This window comes from Myotis myotis, unplaced genomic scaffold (genome assembly GCF_014108235.1).
Source record: "Myotis myotis isolate mMyoMyo1 unplaced genomic scaffold, mMyoMyo1.p scaffold_m19_p_2, whole genome shotgun sequence".
In the NCBI taxonomy this organism is placed as follows: Eukaryota; Metazoa; Chordata; class Mammalia; order Chiroptera; family Vespertilionidae; genus Myotis; species Myotis myotis.
In genome coordinates, this window is record NW_023416324.1 from 59,640,409 (window position 1) to 59,657,935 (window position 17,527).

At 34.6% G+C, this 17,527-nt stretch overlaps 1 protein-coding gene across 15 annotated transcripts in view; it reads left to right on the forward strand.

The window, feature by feature from the left end:
- ADGRL2 (adhesion G protein-coupled receptor L2) overlaps positions 1–15,571 on the forward strand; it is a 277,628-nt gene extending 262,057 nt beyond the window's left edge. For 4 of the 15 annotated variants that reach the window (XM_036349505.1, XM_036349507.1, XM_036349506.1 and 1 more), the window contains 5 exons: positions 2,967–3,058; positions 4,892–5,060; positions 7,598–7,726; positions 8,307–8,403; positions 13,544–15,571. In XM_036349505.1, coding sequence (XP_036205398.1) covers positions 2,967–3,058; positions 4,892–5,060; positions 7,598–7,726; positions 8,307–8,403; positions 13,544–14,298 — 1,242 coding nt within the window. In that variant the 3' untranslated portion in view covers positions 14,299–15,571. Of the gene's footprint in view, positions 1–2,966; positions 3,059–3,879; positions 3,925–4,208; positions 4,236–4,891; positions 5,061–7,597; positions 7,727–8,306; positions 8,404–10,072; positions 10,202–10,431; positions 10,514–12,799; positions 12,853–13,543 lie in introns of all 15 variants that reach the window. The other 11 variants (XM_036349498.1, XM_036349500.1, XM_036349511.1 and 8 more) reach the window with 7 other exon arrangements.
- Positions 15,572–17,527: the final 1,956 nt, after the last annotated feature.

Genomic DNA, 17,527 nt, shown 5'->3' on the forward strand with positions numbered 1-17,527 from the left:
GTTTTTTTAGGATGAAATAAGGTACGTTTTCTGTGGCAACTTCTACTTGTTTAGTACTCAGTCTTATCAAGATGGAAATGTCTTTGTATCATACTTAGTTTTAATTCTATTTTTATGTACTTAGATTTTATGTTTATTGAAAAATGTATTATTGATCTTTACCTGATTTTCTCCACTGAAAAATATGTTTGGATGGGTTCACCTCCAAGATTTCACATTTTGTATTCATTTTCTTTTCATAGCATAATACTTTTATATATCCACATTTTTTCACATTCACATTCTTTATTTTCTTAGAGTTTTTACATTATAGGGGGTAATAACATTTTTTCTCCCTGGACTATGCTACTACTACTACTACTACTACTACTACTATTATTTTATCTTTAGAGGGTAATTAATATGCTTAGAAAATAATGAACATCAAATTGAGGGTCTATCTATGCTTCAGGAAATTGTTCAAGAAAAAGAAAGGTTGAATGACAACCTAGGTCCAAAAGTTTGTAATAAAAGAAAAAAAGTAGTTAAATTAGGACATTCAAGAAGAAAAGTCAAGAGGCTTAAAGGATTTTAACTTTGACTCAACAAAGCAGCCTTTCTTATCTAAGAGTTGTAGTCACTTTGTTTTTATGGGTTTTGGTTTGTTTGTTTTTAGGATATTTAGAGTTCTTGTTTTTAACCATTCCTTAAATTTACTAGTTAAGGTTTACTGTTGCATAAAATAAAATAAAAAGAATAAGAACACTGTTGTTTTTCCTTTAAAAAAAATTAAAGATATACTGTCATAATTTTTTTAAAACCAAATCAAATATTTAATGTGCTGCCTGAAAGACCTCTCTAATTTTTTCCAAGGCAGAAAGTGTCTAATAATACAATAAGTATATCTGTGTAGTAAAGTCAGTAAATATTTGTTGAATAAAATGTATGACAGTGCATATCCCTGAAAGTGTAAGCATTTATTTATATTGTGACCAACTGACATAATACTCAGAATGTAAAACTAGAAAAGTGTTTTTACAATGTTTTTGCTTTTTCTCTGTACAAGTATTTTAAGAAATTAATGTTAAGTACTAGTTTAAACAAAGAGCTTCTTTTGTCCTTAAGTAATGAACATAGAACACTATTGGCCAACACTTGCAAATTGTGCCTATTTAACCTCTTTTTTTCCATTAAGAAGAAATTCTACATCTAAGAGAAATACAGCACAGTGAACAAAATGACTGACAAATAGCGTAAAGCCTTTTCTGTGTGCCCAAACTCATTGGGAAGGACTTGGAAATTTTATTTATTGCCCTGTATCACTTTTCCTAATATAGTGATGAATGGCTAAAATATGGTATCATTTTGTCACGTGGTGTGGGGACTTAGGAAAAAGAATCATGTTACTCTACCAAAGTTATGTCGATTACCTACCACCAAGAAATTGCTTTCATCCTACATTCAGTGAGCCTTTTCCTGAATATACCATTTGGGCTTGTACTGTCTTTAAGTCATATACAGCTCACAAAAAAATTGATTTGCCTTTTTTAAAAGAATGATCCAAAGTAAGTGTCAAAAAATCCAGGACCATCCATGACTGGTTTGGCTCAGTGGATAGAGCATCAGCCTGAGGACTGAAGGGTCCCAGGTTCAATTCCGGTCAAGGGCACATACCACGGTTGTGGGCTCGATCCCCAGTGGGGGGTGTGCAGGAGGCAGCCAATCAATGATTCTCTTTCATCATTGATGTTTCTCTCTCTCTCCCCTTCTTCCTTCATCTCTGAAATAAAAAAAAATATATATTTAAAAAAATAATAATAAATCCAGGACCAATCTAGTGTAGTTCTATTTTTACAATATAAAAATGGAACTGCCTTCCCTCTGTCCAGCATTCTGCCAGGTGACTGTAGAAGTAAATGCAAACTACCTCTCTTCAGTCAAAACCCAACTCCTTTCTTCTGAGTTCACTTGTCTTTATCTCCCAAACCTCCCTTCCCTGTCAGGTTTCATCTTCCCCAGTTTGCTTTTGTTTGCATGTCAATTTTTTGCCCCGGCTGAATGTTTTAGAGGGACACAAAAGAGCCTTTTTCAGAAATTACCCATTTTCATACAATATTGAGACTAGTAAAAAAGAACTGATGGCTTTTAATAGACAAATAGCAAAATATACATGTATAGCCCTAACTGGTTTGGCTCAGTGGATAGAGCGTCGGCCTGTGGACTGAAAGTTCCCAGGTTTGATTCCGGTTAAGGGCATGTACTTTGGTTGTGGGCACATCCCCAGTAGGAGGTGTGCAGGAGGCAGCTGATCGATGTTTCTCTCCCATCAATGTTTCTAACTCTCTATCCCTCTCCCTTCCTCTCTGTAAAAAATAAATAAATATATTTAAATATATATATATATATATGTATATACGCACACACACACATATATATGTTTATCTTACTTTATATAGCTGTTTCATATATTTTGTTTCTTTTGACCCTCATAATTACCTTACAAGTAGATTGTACAAATGTTATTACCCTCGTTTCATCAACCAAAATCAAAAGCTAGACTCTCAACTAAGTCTTAGGGTCTCAAATCTATCAATCGTTCCATTATAAGCTACATGCTATAAATGCCTTTCCTAAGGAATTTACTTTAATGTTTCTGTTAGATGGCTTTTAGGCCCTGGAGTACCTCTAGCTAAAGAAACTAATTTAGGTATCTAATTTATTTAATCATCACCACATGATACTGATTTAATGAGGCTGCAATTTCATGTCAAATGATCTATTAAAAAATCGATCAAACATAGCTCGAGTATTTTATTATTTAGACTTAACTGGATCATTGCATATGTAAACTAAAGTTGAATCATTGTCTATTATATACTCATGTCATTGGTATTTAACTGCATTAACTCATTAAATAAATTTGCAAAAATGTGCTGTTTATTCTTTGGTTGTAGTGGTCTAATTCTTTTTTTTTTTTGTTATGATAGCTAAATATTATATTCCTGGTGATCACATTGTGCAAAATGGTGAAGCACTCAAACACTTTGAAACCCGATTCTAGCAGGTTGGAGAACATTAAGTAAGTAGTTTGTATTTTAAGCTTAGTGCTTGACAAACTAAGTGCAAGATATTCTCCACAGGGAATCCATGAGTACCTTCTCTCAACTAGAAATTATTCAGAATGTGGTTTTACTGTACAAGGGTGAGTCTCAGTGTGACCACGTCACAGACATTGGTCAAAAATTAGATAATAATTTCTGTCTTGATGTAGAGCCAAGAAATTGTTTCAGTAGCTTTGTGGAAATTCCATATCACGGTAGCAGTTTCATTTGAATTTAAAATGCAGTTCAAAATGATGTTCCTGCTTGCATGGCTGATAAGATTATATTCAGTTTGTTTTGTTAAATGACATTTTTTGATTTAAGGATCCTGAGCAGTTTTCTACTTCTAATCTTGCTTTCCTAAGAGAATACATTCTATTACTATTGTTAACGTGGAGATTATCTGTTGTTTTTATGATAATTGAATGAATGTTTTATTTCAGTGTTGAGTAAAAACTGCAGTAGCCTATCTATGGAAAAATGCTATCCAATTAACCAAAAATTGATAGTTGTTGACTCCTAAGTCATCTTATGGAAGCATTTTCAGTTATTTTTTAAATAAGAGCCTTAATTTAAATTTTGATGAAGTATTATTCAAGTTGGTTATAATGGGATTGCAAAAAAATATTTTGAATGTAAAAAATGGCAGATCTATAGTAAGGGAAGTTTTTTAAAAATTAGAAGATTTAGATAGGTTAGTGCCAGCTTCATTGCATGTTGCATGGTAAGAGAGAGAGCTAATCTTTAGCATCTCTCTCTTTTCTTCCTTTTCCTCTTTCTGTCTTCTCATCTACACCAGTAATTACCGTGTTTGTGATGGCTACTATAATACGGACTTACCTGGGTAAGGTAGAACCCTACATTAACAAATTTATGGCATGATTTATATTTTTTACAAAGCTGTCAATATCATGAATTGCCCTTAATTCTTATAATTATTTTTGTATGTCTAATTTGCTATAGTATTTTAAAACTATAATATGCCTTTATTTTTTAATTGCTTGCCTCTGCATTTTGACTTTCTTAATTTTGACTAATTTATAAAATATATAAATGCTTTCTTATTACTTTCTATTTTAATTCTGTCTAATAATTTTGTTTCTCTTTTCTGCTTATAATGCTTTCTAGCTATGAAGATAATAAGCCATTTATCAAGTAAGATCATTAGTTAGACATGGAATGCACCAACTTTAAATCCTTCTCATTCCGTCCTATTTTCTACAGTTCTTTTCTCCTTAAGCTATTCATGATGAAATCTCTCCAAAATTATTTTATTTTCAAGTTGTTCTCATGTTTTTTGTCCCATTTCAGCTAGGCTTCTTCATGCTTTAGTTATAAAAACCTTAGGGTTCACCTAAGATTAGTTTATCAGAATCTGAAGTTTAGGAGCTGATTATCTGCCATTTAACCTTTCTGTATGTGTCACATTATTCAGTGTTGTGGGTACACCACAGGAATAAAAAGATAGGAGTCGACTCATTAAGGACTCCTAATTTCTTATACCAAAATGCACATAAAAGCCAATAAAGTCCTGGGGGATGTTTTACACGTTGAATTTTAATATAGTTTTGATACCTTGTTTATTCTGGAGTAAAAAAAAAAAAGGTTGCTGTTGCTGTTTTCACTGGAGGCTGCAGTACTAAATGCTACTATTCCTTCTTTAATCAATGAAAGGTTAAAGCCAAAATGCTGTTGAATTTGAATGTGAACATAGAGAAAGTCAACTGCTACTACTGATATGTTCATATTTAAGTGTGATGTATGTTGTTCTCTCACTGAACCTGTGAATGAAATTCACTTTATTTTTTCAGGTCTTGGGTGCTTGGCGCTTTCGCTCTTCTGTGTCTTCTTGGCCTAACCTGGTCATTTGGGTTGCTTTTTATTAATGAGGAGACTATAGTGATGGCATATCTCTTCACCATCTTTAATGCTTTCCAGGGAGTGTTCATTTTCATCTTTCACTGTGCTCTTCAGAAGAAAGTAAGTGACCATGCCACGGGATTCTGCTTGCTTGTTTTTGTAGTGGAAATAACAGATATAATGGAGAAGATATGAAGTTACAACTGGCATATTATTAAATCGTGTTATATTTTTAATCATAAAGTAATTGTAATGCATGTCTGGAAATTTGGGCTTCACGTATAAAGAATTCAATAGCAATCATTTTTGGATCTCAATTTGGGGCTGTTATAAACTAGATATTTATGTTAAGATGTCTTCTTTGCCACTGGGGTCTATAAAAATGCTTTGTGCAAAGGGTATACAAGATAAAGAAAAGGTTAAATAATCTTGTTCTTTGCTCAATAAAGAGAATACAGTGGTCCAAAATGAAGTTGAGTATAAGGATACATGCCCTTAATTTAAAAACTCTAGCCATACAAAAATTTAATATTAATGTTGCCTTTTGAGTAATTTTAATAGACCTAAAATCCAATAATTTTACATCTCACGTTTATTATTTAGTGCTGACTTTATATTAAGTGGAGTAAGCAAAAATGATTCAGAAATTGTCTGTTTGAAAATGAAATACTACTGCAAACCCAAGAGAATAGTTTAGCACCATTTAAGTTTAAAATTTCCAGTATCTTTTCCCTGCCTGCATATCCAGTGCAGTCTTTTTATTCTGTTATTACTAGTTGGTCATTTAAATTGAACAGAGAAATAGAATTGTGAAAGTGAAAACTATTATGTTTTCAATCCTGACAAGATGATAGTGTTGTTACCTCCATCAGTTTTGAATAAGCTGTAATTTTGAGATAATAACAGTGGGATGTGCAGTTCTGACAGGTAATGTACATTCACAGCAATATAGGCATTAGGCAACACCGACACCGGAGGTGTTATTTGGATAAAGTACCGCTTTCATTGCCATTGTCTCGGTAATGCAGCATTGCAGAGTAGTTAATAGCCATTAAATGTGCAGACATTTTTTTATAAAGTATGATGTGTTATTTAATAACATTGAATCTTAACTTTCTAAATATGATTCAGGTATAACCTTTGTAATTACTTTTGGTTTTTATATATTTCTTACTTTATAAATGAGCATTTGTATACATGCATACAGGCACATTTGTAGTCTGCCAAATTATTTTGAGATAAAACCGAAACTTAGCCATTATTTTCTCATAGAGTTATGTGTATTAATTGAACAAAGATTTTGCTATGCTTTTTAAGTACAATTACATTTAAAAGTAGCTCTTTTGAATATATCCTACTTAGTCTTAGACACATCCTCTTGGTGCTGCCAGGATGACTTGTGAAGAATATGATACAAAGTGATTTAGTTTAAAGCCTGGTTTACTACTTCAGTGAGCATATTTAGGCAAAGAGAGTGCTTTGAAAGTTCAATCCCATTGTTATTTGTTCTAATAGGTACAATTAAATAAAGCGAAGAGGAGGAAAATGCAAGTGCACTTAGATTTAAAAGGTCATCTAGTGACTTTAATTATCTAGTTTTGCAAGGAATAAGTGTCAAAATCATGGTCTTTGCTGGCAGATACAGAGCATACAACTGTGAGGAGGGGGAAAGCCTTTGAGTGTGTTTGTAATCTACTCGAAAAAAGAGTTTCTTATGCAATTTCTCCCTGTCTGTTTTATGATTTTGAAGTCTGGCTGTTGGCCACAACAAGACATGTTTATGTGCCAGTATCGTTGCATAGAATCCAGGACTCTCTCCTACTCCTCCCAAGTTCTTCCCACCTCTCCAGGGGCCCCATCATTTGGTGAATGTTGGGACTTCACTTTTTAAAGTTTACTTTAAACTTTCTTTTAGAACTAAAAACTTTTCGATCTATTCTTATATCCAAGCTTGGGGGTGGAGGGGGGAGGGAAATTACACAGTAACTCATTAATGAGAATAGAAATTGCATAAATAGTTCCCTTGTGTGCTAATGAAGTGCATAGGCATCTTTGACTCTTTTTACTCAGTGTTAAAACACATCAGGAAATGAAGAAAACATTCCATCATAATTAATGGCATGTTATCAAAGTGCTTTTTTTCTTTATTCTTGTGCCAAAATAGCCTTGTCATTATAAAGAGGTTACCCACAAAACTACGCAATCCAATAAAAGAGGTTTATGTACATTGACCTACCTAAGGAGGACATGAAGCGTCTAAAACTTAAATGACTGAATTAGGCGTGGTTAAATGTAATTAAGCAAGAAAATATTTTGTCCTCTTTTCTTAGCATGAAATATAAAATTGGGGCTCCTAAGTATACAGAGGAAATAAGGCTTTTTAAAATATTGCTATTGTATTAATAACATTTACATAATAGGTTATAAAGCATTACTACCCAATATATCACATTGAAGAGATTTTACTAGCCAGTATAGTGGACAGAGATATTGTTTCAGATTACAACAGTTTCAATTAAACTTGATTTCTTTAAGTTCAGTTTATTTTCTGCGTGGCAATATGTTTGTGGAATTTCTTGGTCGTCTCCATTGCTTATTTGATTAGGGAAAGGGAGAAGCAAGTATTAACCCCATGGTCTCCTGGTTGTTGAATGCAGGTACGAAAAGAATATGGCAAGTGCTTCAGACACTCCTATTGCTGCAGCGGCCTCCCAACGGAGAGTCCCCACAGCTCAGTGAAAGCTTCCACCACCAGGACCAGCGCTCGGTATTCCTCCGGCACACAGGTAACAGGGGCTCTGACAGCGTCTTCAATCAGCCTTCTTTATAGAAAGCCTACCGAGACGGGCTCTGTTCAGATGCACTAATTGTCTCCTTATTCTAATGATGTCTACATAGCAAGCACTTGCTTTTTTAGTATTTTGGTTTTAATGTCTTCTTAAGTATTTCTTGAAGGTGTTTCTTTAGGTGTGAACATCCTTTTTTTGAGAGGTATACTTCTTTAAAAAGTCTATCAGAATCATTTCATAGCCTAAACTTTGTATACAGCATGTGCTCTTTGTGGGTACTCGGTAAACATTTGTTGAATAATCAGTCATCTCTACGTTAAAAAAAAAAAAAAAAAAAAAAAAAAAAAAAACAGTAAAGGAAAACTTTTAAAGAGTAGAAGATTAAATTCCCCTTAGTCGAAAAGCAACAGAGCAGTATAGACTTCCTTAGTTTTAGACTAGAATCCACACATGTTTTCTTTTTTAAAAGCCCCACAGATAATCCTACACAGATGGATAGGTTAAATCTTTTGTGTGTCTTTAATAAGGTAAATTTGGGGAAACTAACATAACGTGTCTTGCTATTTTATGTTGATAGAGTCGTATAAGAAGGATGTGGAATGACACTGTGAGAAAACAATCTGAATCTTCTTTTATCTCAGGTGACATCAATAGCACTTCAACACTTAATCAAGGTCAGTTACTAGGAAAATTTGAGTTTACAATATAAATTTTGTACCTTTTGCCAATTTACAATAATCCTAGAGAAAATGGGGAATTTTTTTCAAATGTGTTTACATCACAAGCTCCTAAATCTTTTGAGTCAGTTTTTATCCTTTATTCAAATACATATAAATTCTTTTTATTCAATAATGTAATGCAAACAGTATATTTTTAAACTCCGCATTAAGAGTAAGGCTAGAAAAAGTAATTACTGAAAATATACTTTGCCACAAGTTCATATGTTTTTCTTGTGAGTAGAAATTTATCCTTTTAACTGAGACATTTACCAAACTTTTCTTCTTAAAACATCAACACAATTAGAATAAGCACTATTCACATTAAACAGTACCAGTTTTGTAGTGAAGATTCTTATTTGCAAAAGTTTTTATTTTACATTTCTTTCAAAAAGTAAAAAGTGTCAAAAACATTTATAGTAAATCTTCATGAACAAAAAGCTAAAATACATGAGAATTTACAAATTAATATTTTTCTCCTTGAATTACTACAGTTACAGCTTTAAAATTATCATTATCAATATAATTCTTAAATAAGCTGGCAAATAAAATATTTTAGCAAGATAAGGACACAAACGCATGTACACATACTTCTGAATGCAAGCTTAGTAAATTTTAACTTGGTATGAAAAAATCATGTTGTTATATATGTCGGTGGAAAGGTAATTTATCCAGGTGATTTTAGTTTTGTTGTACTGATTGGTAATACAGCAGTAATATTTTATCACAATGACATTTTTTAATGTTGCCATTGTTTTGATGAGTTGGTTTAAAATGAAAAAAGGAGTATGTATGACATCAAAACCAAGTTGAATTTTAAAATATTTTTAGTCAAAATTACATTAGCTATGCAAAACATGTTTGATATGTGTTGAAAGGTTGGTAATTTGTAAATTAGAATAAGTGAAATGTGTTTATTCCATGGCTCTGATATGCTACCTAATTTTGTTAAGATGACTATCAAAAAGGAAATGCATTATTCAATGATTCGCTTTTTGAAACCTGGCAAATAAAATTCTTGTTATGTACAATTTATGAATGGTCCAATAATTCATTATACACAGCCTTTTCTTCTTCAGCATGTGTGCTCTTGCATTTACTAAGAGAAGCTTTGTGCAATGTGTCATACTTTTTATCTGTTTGAAGTTGTTTTTCCTCCTGCTTGTATCGAAGTTGGTATTAACACAGATGTTTTCATGAGGGATAATCCCACACCTGTAAATTCTGAAAGTTTGAGATTCCCTCTTCTGGGCCTCCGTGGTTAGGTTTTTAATATTAAGCAGTAACATCTTGAAACATAATGTTGATCTCTGTGCATTTAATTGCCATTTTTGTTTAACAGTGATTTTTTGTATAAATTAGTAAATGTCATCCTCAGCAGGTGTTTACTTGGGGGACTTAGAAAGCACCTGTGAATTACTGAAATTTAACTTCCCTCTACCCTTTCTCCTTCAAATTAGTAGTTCAAATACAGTCAAAAAATTTTAGCAGATTTTTCGTTGCCAACTTGTTCACTACCCTTGATGAATACGAAAAGTACTGTACTGCAACTGTAACACTAAAATAAGAGAACTGATGTCTCTTCTTTCCTTCCTTTTCTTTTCTTTTCTTTCCTTTTTTGCTTCAGGAATGACTGGCAATTACCTACTAACAAATCCTCTTCTTCGACCCCACGGCACTAACAACCCCTATAACACATTGCTCGCTGAAACAGTTGTATGTAATGCCCCTTCAGCTCCTGTATTTAACTCACCAGGTGTGCTTATACTTATGAATAAAACTACCTTTCTTTGCTGCTAAACAGAGCTCTGGTCTTTGCCCTTTCTCTAGAATATTCATGTTGCCATGTATTTATTATTACATCCATAGTCTCTCAATTGAAAGAGAATGGTATTGAGCATGCCAGGCTTCTAAAACTGCACTATATTATAGTAAACATTCAGTCATGACAGTATTTACCAATAATTATCCATGTTTTTGACACAGGTGGCATAAATCTTAATATATTATTACAGGACTGACATCACATGGTCCGCGAGCCCATCTTCAAGATTTATATCACTTAGAGGTATCCGCTCTATGTAATATTCTGTTCAGTTGACTCTAAAGCTTGCCGACAGAATTTGCTTTTGGAATGGATTAGCTAATAAAGATCATTGGATGCCTAGCTATAGAAAACGGCATCCAGCATTATCCATGTAACCACACTATAGTATAGTGCAGCTTTATGGTGGTTTTTCTTTTTTTCTTAAAATAGCTTTGAAAATAAAGTTAATATCAGTCAGTTTATACCTATAGTTGTGTTTGTTTGTTTTTTAGTTGGGGGAGGGGGAGAGATTGTCACTAACCCATCCGGTATTACTGTGTTTTCTAATAGCTTATTTTTTTAAAAGCATATATATTTAACAGAAATTTTCAAGGTTCTGGTAAAAGTTACTGCTGCTAAATTACTGCTAGCATATAGTCTTTATTTGTGATTGATATTTACCACTAAATTTAACAAAGAACTTTGTTTCTGTTTTTTTTTCCTTGAAATTCTATTTTAACGTAACTGCAGCTTTTCTTTTCATTCTCTTGTTTTTCTCACTTTCCTTATGCTTTCCTCTAGCAACCTACAGAGAGACAAGTATGGGAGTAAAACTTAACTTTGCCTATCAAATGTAAATTTTTTCAGCATGATTTTTAACCGGCACAATTAAAACATAACTAGCAGTCATGACGTAGACTCAGCGGGCAAGTGGTTCACAATTTGCAACTAAAACGTTACCAAATTCAAACAGTACATCTGTCTGTACTGCCCTTTCTCAACAACAGAGGTCTGTAGCAAACGCTGTCCATACTTAAGTATACGCAATGCTGAAATAATTTGCTTTTTAAAGCCCGAGGTACTGTCACCCCGAATGCTGAATAATTGACTTATCATTTCTGCATTCCCACAGTCATCTTGCTACAGGCTGTGGAAAGTCTTCAAGTGAATTACCTGAACTTGGGCAGAAAATTTGCCTCTTCCAAACCAGTCAAAGATGTGCTTAAATCTGCAGTATGTCATAGAAAACACCTCCTGTTTTACCTAGTATATATGTTTATATTTATTAAGCAATAATAAAAAGGAAAAAGAAAAAAGATCAAACCTCTACAGAGGAAACAAATGCTGGCAAGTGATCCACCATGTAACTTAAAGCCCCAGCAGTTTTCCAGTGGTGGATCTTATAAAGACTGTGGTGCACATAAGAACTTATAAAGCTAGAGAATTGTGTCAACCAAGCTAAAGGAAGCCTTACAAATAGCTCTCAGAGCTTTATTTTGTTATATGTGGAGCATGATATTAATTGGCCTGTCAGTTTCTTGAATGTAGAAGTTGGATGAGAGTTTTTTTAAAAAATAACATGAGTGACCAACAAATATAATCACCCCATTTTCTCATTTTCTACTAATGATAATTTATCAAACAATTATCATATATTTATTGGTCATGACATTGAGTTTTCTAGGATAATCTGCAGCTTTAAGAGTGGAGTGAGCACTAAGAAGGGAAAGTTCCTATTTTTTCAAGAATTAAATTTTTTTCCTAAACTCCTCCAAGCCTTGCATACAATGCAGCAGCCTCACAGTGGTCAGTTTCATTTCAATAACCATCATTTCATTCTTTTTTTTTTTCCAGACCTATCTGTAGACAAGTGATTTTATTTTTTCTCTAGGATTTTGAGAATGAATAACCCAACTTCCCATGGTGCAGATCATTTAATTTTCTCTATTTTTTTTCCCATTTGCCTGAAAAGCACTGTGATGTCCTAGTTTACATGTTTATGTGTCTGTAGAAAAATACAACTCTGATTCAAAGAGAGCATGTTACCGTATTTTTTTTCTTCCTAAACCTCTTTTCATATCTTCAGCAGACTTATCCAATCTTTCATTCCTTTAGAGATAAACAATATATTAGCCAAGGCTAACACCCTTTTCCCATTCCATAGTGAATATTTATTCTTGGTTTAATTTCTGTGACCCATACTTAAGAAATCTCTAACATTTCTGCATTTAACCTCCATGCCCACAGTGTCTGTGGGCCAGTCTCGTGCAGTAGACTGCAGGTTCATTCGGTGCTGTCACTGTGACTGATGCAGACTGCAGGGCTGCAGGCAAACACCTTGACCATTAGGAGCCTGGGGCCATGGCTATTAGAGTACTCATTTCCAAAGTACATATCAAAACAATAAGAACTATTAAACCAAAACGGGAAAGGCTGCTATTGCTGGTAACCTAATTTGTTGAACCCTTGCTCTGACTAAGTTGCTGAGAAGCTTAGAAATTCTTCATCATGTTACAATAAATCATTTTACTTTCTTTTATATATCAGCTACTCTTAGGCCAGATAGCCTGAGCAGACAGACATGATGTGAGTTGTCCAAAGTGAGTCATTCCACCTGCTGCCTGTCATGTTGTTGGATGGTGCTTGTGGGCCCCTGGCCCGGTCCGTATGAGAAATGGCTGTCTTTGTTTAACATGAATTCTTTGTATCTGTCCATATTTTTCATTCTTTTTTTTTAAATTTCATCTCCAGAAAAAAAGGAAATGTTAGATGTTGTTTAAAAAAAGTTGCTTGCCACTTACGTGGGTTTGTGTTGTACATTTGCCTTTGGTTTTCGTATGTGACTTATTTCTTTTTAATTTAGTGTTGTTTAGGACAAATTATGTTAATTTTATTTTTATAAATCATAGTCTCGTACTTTAAAATGCAATTGTCAATAATGAATTGCTTTGCATTAACTATGCAAGGGCATGGAGTGAAGTCTTTTTTTGTGCCAGAGATTTGACCCAAAATCGATTAACTACTGTCTCCCCGAAATTGATCAAGTAATACTCAGTATGCCATCTTCCTTCCCTGGAAAACAGAATTATTCTTTCACACGTTTTCGTATTAGATATCTAAGGGGGTGCAACTGTTTACAGTTGGGAATGCGGGAAAGCCTGGCACTTTCCAAGTGTCCGCTTTCAAATACAACTTTGTCCTGAACGACATTAAAAAGTTTTGTGCCAAAGAGTTAATGATTTTTGGAGGAAGGATCAGCGGCAATAATGGAAACCCCGTTGTCTGTTTCAGGACATTCACTGAACAATGCCAGGGATACAAGTGCCATGGATACTCTACCGCTAAATGGTAATTTCAACAACAGCTACTCACTGCGCAAGGGGGACTACACCGACGGCGTGCAGGTCGTGGACTGTGGACTAAGTCTGAATGATACCGCTTTTGAGAAAATGATCATTTCAGAGCTAGTGCACAACAACCTACGGGGCAGCAGCAAGACTCACAACCTGGAGCTCACGCTCCCAGTCAAACCTGTGATTGGCGGGAGCAGCAGCGAGGATGATGCCATCGTGGCCGACGCGTCCTCTCTCATGCATGGCGACCACGCAGGACTAGAGCTGCACCACCGAGAGCTGGAGGCCCCGCTCATCCCTCAGCGGACTCACTCCCTTCTGTACCAGCCGCAGAAGAAAGCGAAGCCCGAGGGCACGGACAGCTACGTCTCCCGGCTGACCTCTGAGGCCGAGGACCACCTGCAGTCGCCCAACAGGGACTCTCTTTACACGAGCATGCCCAACCTCAGAGACTCTCCCTACCCGGAGAGCAGCCCGGACATGGAGGAAGACCTGTCTCCCTCCCGGAGGAGCGAGAACGAGGACATTTACTACAAGAGCATGCCCAACCTGGGGGCTGGCCACCAGCTCCAGACGTGCTACCAGATCAGCAGGGGCAACAGCGACGGGTACATCATCCCCATTAACAAGGAAGGCTGCATCCCCGAAGGTGACGTGAGAGAAGGGCAGATGCAGCTGGTGACCAGCCTTTAATAGCTCAGCCGGGGAGGTCCGAGGGCCACCTGCGAGTATTCACAAAGCGCGGCCCGTGGGCCCCACGCAGACTCTGCCGCACAGACAGCCCTGATGACCTGTGGTTCCTCCCGTGTAAAAAAAAAGATGACTGAACCTTGCCGTTCTGTGAATTTTTATAAAACATACAAAAAAAACTTTGTATATACACAGAGTATACTAAAGTGAATTATTTGTTACAAAGAAAAGAGATGCCAACCAGGTATTTTAAGGTTCTGCTGCTGTTTAGAGAAATTGTGAAGCGAGCAAAACGCAACTTTCCAGCCATTTTACCGCAGCAGTTTGCGAACTGAATTTGTAAATATGGCTGCACCATTTTTTTTGTAGGCCTGCATTGTATTATATACAAGACGTAGGCTTTAAAATCCTGTGGGACACATTTACTGTACCTTACTGTTCCTGACAAGACTTGGAAAAGCAGGAGAGATGTTCTGCAGCAGAGTGCAGTTCACTGCAAATCTTTTCCATTAAGGCAAAGATGGAAACCATGTTTAACCACTAGCAATCAAGCCACAGGCCTTATTTCGTATGTTTCCTCAACTGTACAATGAACTATTCTCATGAAAAAAAAAAAAATGGCTAAAGAAATTATATTTTGTTCTATTGCTAGGGTAAAATAAATACCTTTGTGTCCAACTGAAATAGAATTGTCATTAGAATAATTTTAAAGAGTTTGAAGAAAATATTGTGAAAAGCTCTTGGTTGCACATGTTATAAAATGTTTTTTCTTACACTTTGTCATGGTTCTGCCCATTGTCACTTAGTTTCCACTGTATACAAGTGTTCTGCTTTGACATGTTAGTTTTATCCTTCCATTTAAATTCCTTATTGCCAAAAGTTCTATGGGGAGAAAAGTTTTTGAAGCCAGTTACGCCATGCCTTGCACAACCGTGGTGAAATCTAGAAAAGATTGTGTGTCGCCCCTCCGTTTATTCTTGAGCAGAGGGCAGAGAGGGCACTGGGCACTTCTCACAAACTTTGTAGTGAACAAAAGGTGCCTCTTCTTTTTTAAAATAAAATAAAAATAAATATTACTCTTCCATATTCCTTCTGCCTATATTTAGTAATTAATTTATTTTATGATAAAGTTCTAATGAAATGTAAATTGTTTCAGCCAAATTCTGCTTTTCTTTTCATCCCTTTGTGTAAACCTGTTAATAATGAGCCCATCACTAATATCCAGTGTAAAGTTTAACACGGTTTGACAGTAAATAAATGTGAATTTTTTCAAGTAGTTAACGTGCACTTTTATGTATGATACACAATTGGCTTTAACACATTGGCCCTCTCCCACCCCTCCCCCTTGGATATATTTAGATCCCTTTGTATTATAATCCATGGATATGGAGAAGAATACAGTTAAGTTGCTGTATGGCTTTATATGCTAAAAAGTATATAATATATTTGTATTCTGATTATCCATTACCCGTGCTCACAATTTGGCCAGTAAGTTTCAACAAAGAATCATACTGAAAGCTTTGTATTTGTTGGATTGCACCAGAACTTAAAAAAATAATAATGAAAAAAGGGGGGATTGCAAATTGTACAGTCAAATTGAACATCATAAAAAAAAAATTTGATTTTTCAGCACTATTGAGAAGAAATTCCTAAAACATACTTTTACAGTGTGAGGATTATAAGTATCCCTATAAGGGAGCTCCAAATGACAATATTTGTTATCATGGAAAGGTTCAAAAATCATAATTGAATCTCAACAAGTAGATGTTTCCTGTCCACATCATAAGCGTTTATACCAAATTCCTCTACAGCTTAGTGGTTCTCCCCCGTGCTCCCACCAAGTTAGAAATCACTTTATTTTATGTGGACACACTTAGTCATGCCTGTTGAGTTTAAAAAAGAGTAATGAGAAAAAATGTTCAAGTATATATTTATATATCTAAATGTGGCTATAATAAGGTAGACACTATATAATAAAGGATCAATATTTAATAGTAGGGTAACAATGAAGGAGTGTATTCACATGTAGTTACCTAACAAGTTGGAGATTGACTATAAGACATTATATTCATATTCAAACAGATACAGTTCTCTGAGAGGAATAGTCATATTTCTTTGGCTAAAACTCTTCAGTCATTTACAAAATTTTATTTGCTAGAAGGAAGTATTATATAATCAAACATGTTAATTTTCTATTTTATGCTTTTTTCCTTTCAAAGCCTGGAACTATACAGTGTTGTGTGATATGTACGTCCCAGTATACAAACTGAGTAGGATTAGGTTGGTTCAGTATTGAATTACCAATTTTTTTTAAAAAAAAAAAAACAAAGATAGCATTGATTATTCAATTAGTGCTATTTCTCTTGAAGCAGTTCTTAAAACTGGTATGATGTGAACAAGTATATGGTACATAAATGGTTAATCTCTTTAGAAAAAGTAATTTACTATGAGTCTTTATATTAGAGAATAGAATCTGAAAGCTATCATTCATCTTTGCCACCAAAAAAAAAATTGTCTTTAAAACTGATTTTTTTAAAAAAACACACATATAAATGTTGCCTTAAATTCCATCTAGGCTTCTTCTTAGTACAAGTTAGTTTCTTAAGTTTAAAATTATTAATCTACTGTCTGACGCATTACTCTGTTTATTAGCCCAGTAGGTTCTTTGGGTCTGCCCAGACTCCACCTGGATATACAATTTCTACATCCTTGATTGTTTCTCTTTGTGATAGTCACAACTGTGAACTTTTATAAAGTCACGTTATTGTACCTCTTCCCAGGGACAGTTACTCTACTGGTCTGTTAATAAGGAATGCTTGTTAACATTGGCTTTAGCTGTAGCTTCATACCGGTTAATTCAGACTGACTTATTTTAAAATATAGGCCTGTGTTTACTCTATTTACAAAAGAAAACAACTATATATATTCATCTTACAGGCTTTTAAAATCATTTATGTGGAAAAGAACCCATCCATACAAGTGTAAAATTACTTAAATATGTTGTCAGTTACAACTCATCCACGTTTACTTGAGGGTAGTTCCATGTAATATTTTAACCAGTATGAACAACTGGTTTTAAAGTAAAGGAACAATTATTTGACAGAAAATTCCCATCACTATTCTCTGCCCCCAAAAAAAGCATCATGCACAAATTCATTACCAAATTTCAAAGAAATATTCATGTGTACTTATTATATAACTGTTTTCAGGACCCTGGCTTTATGTATTTATT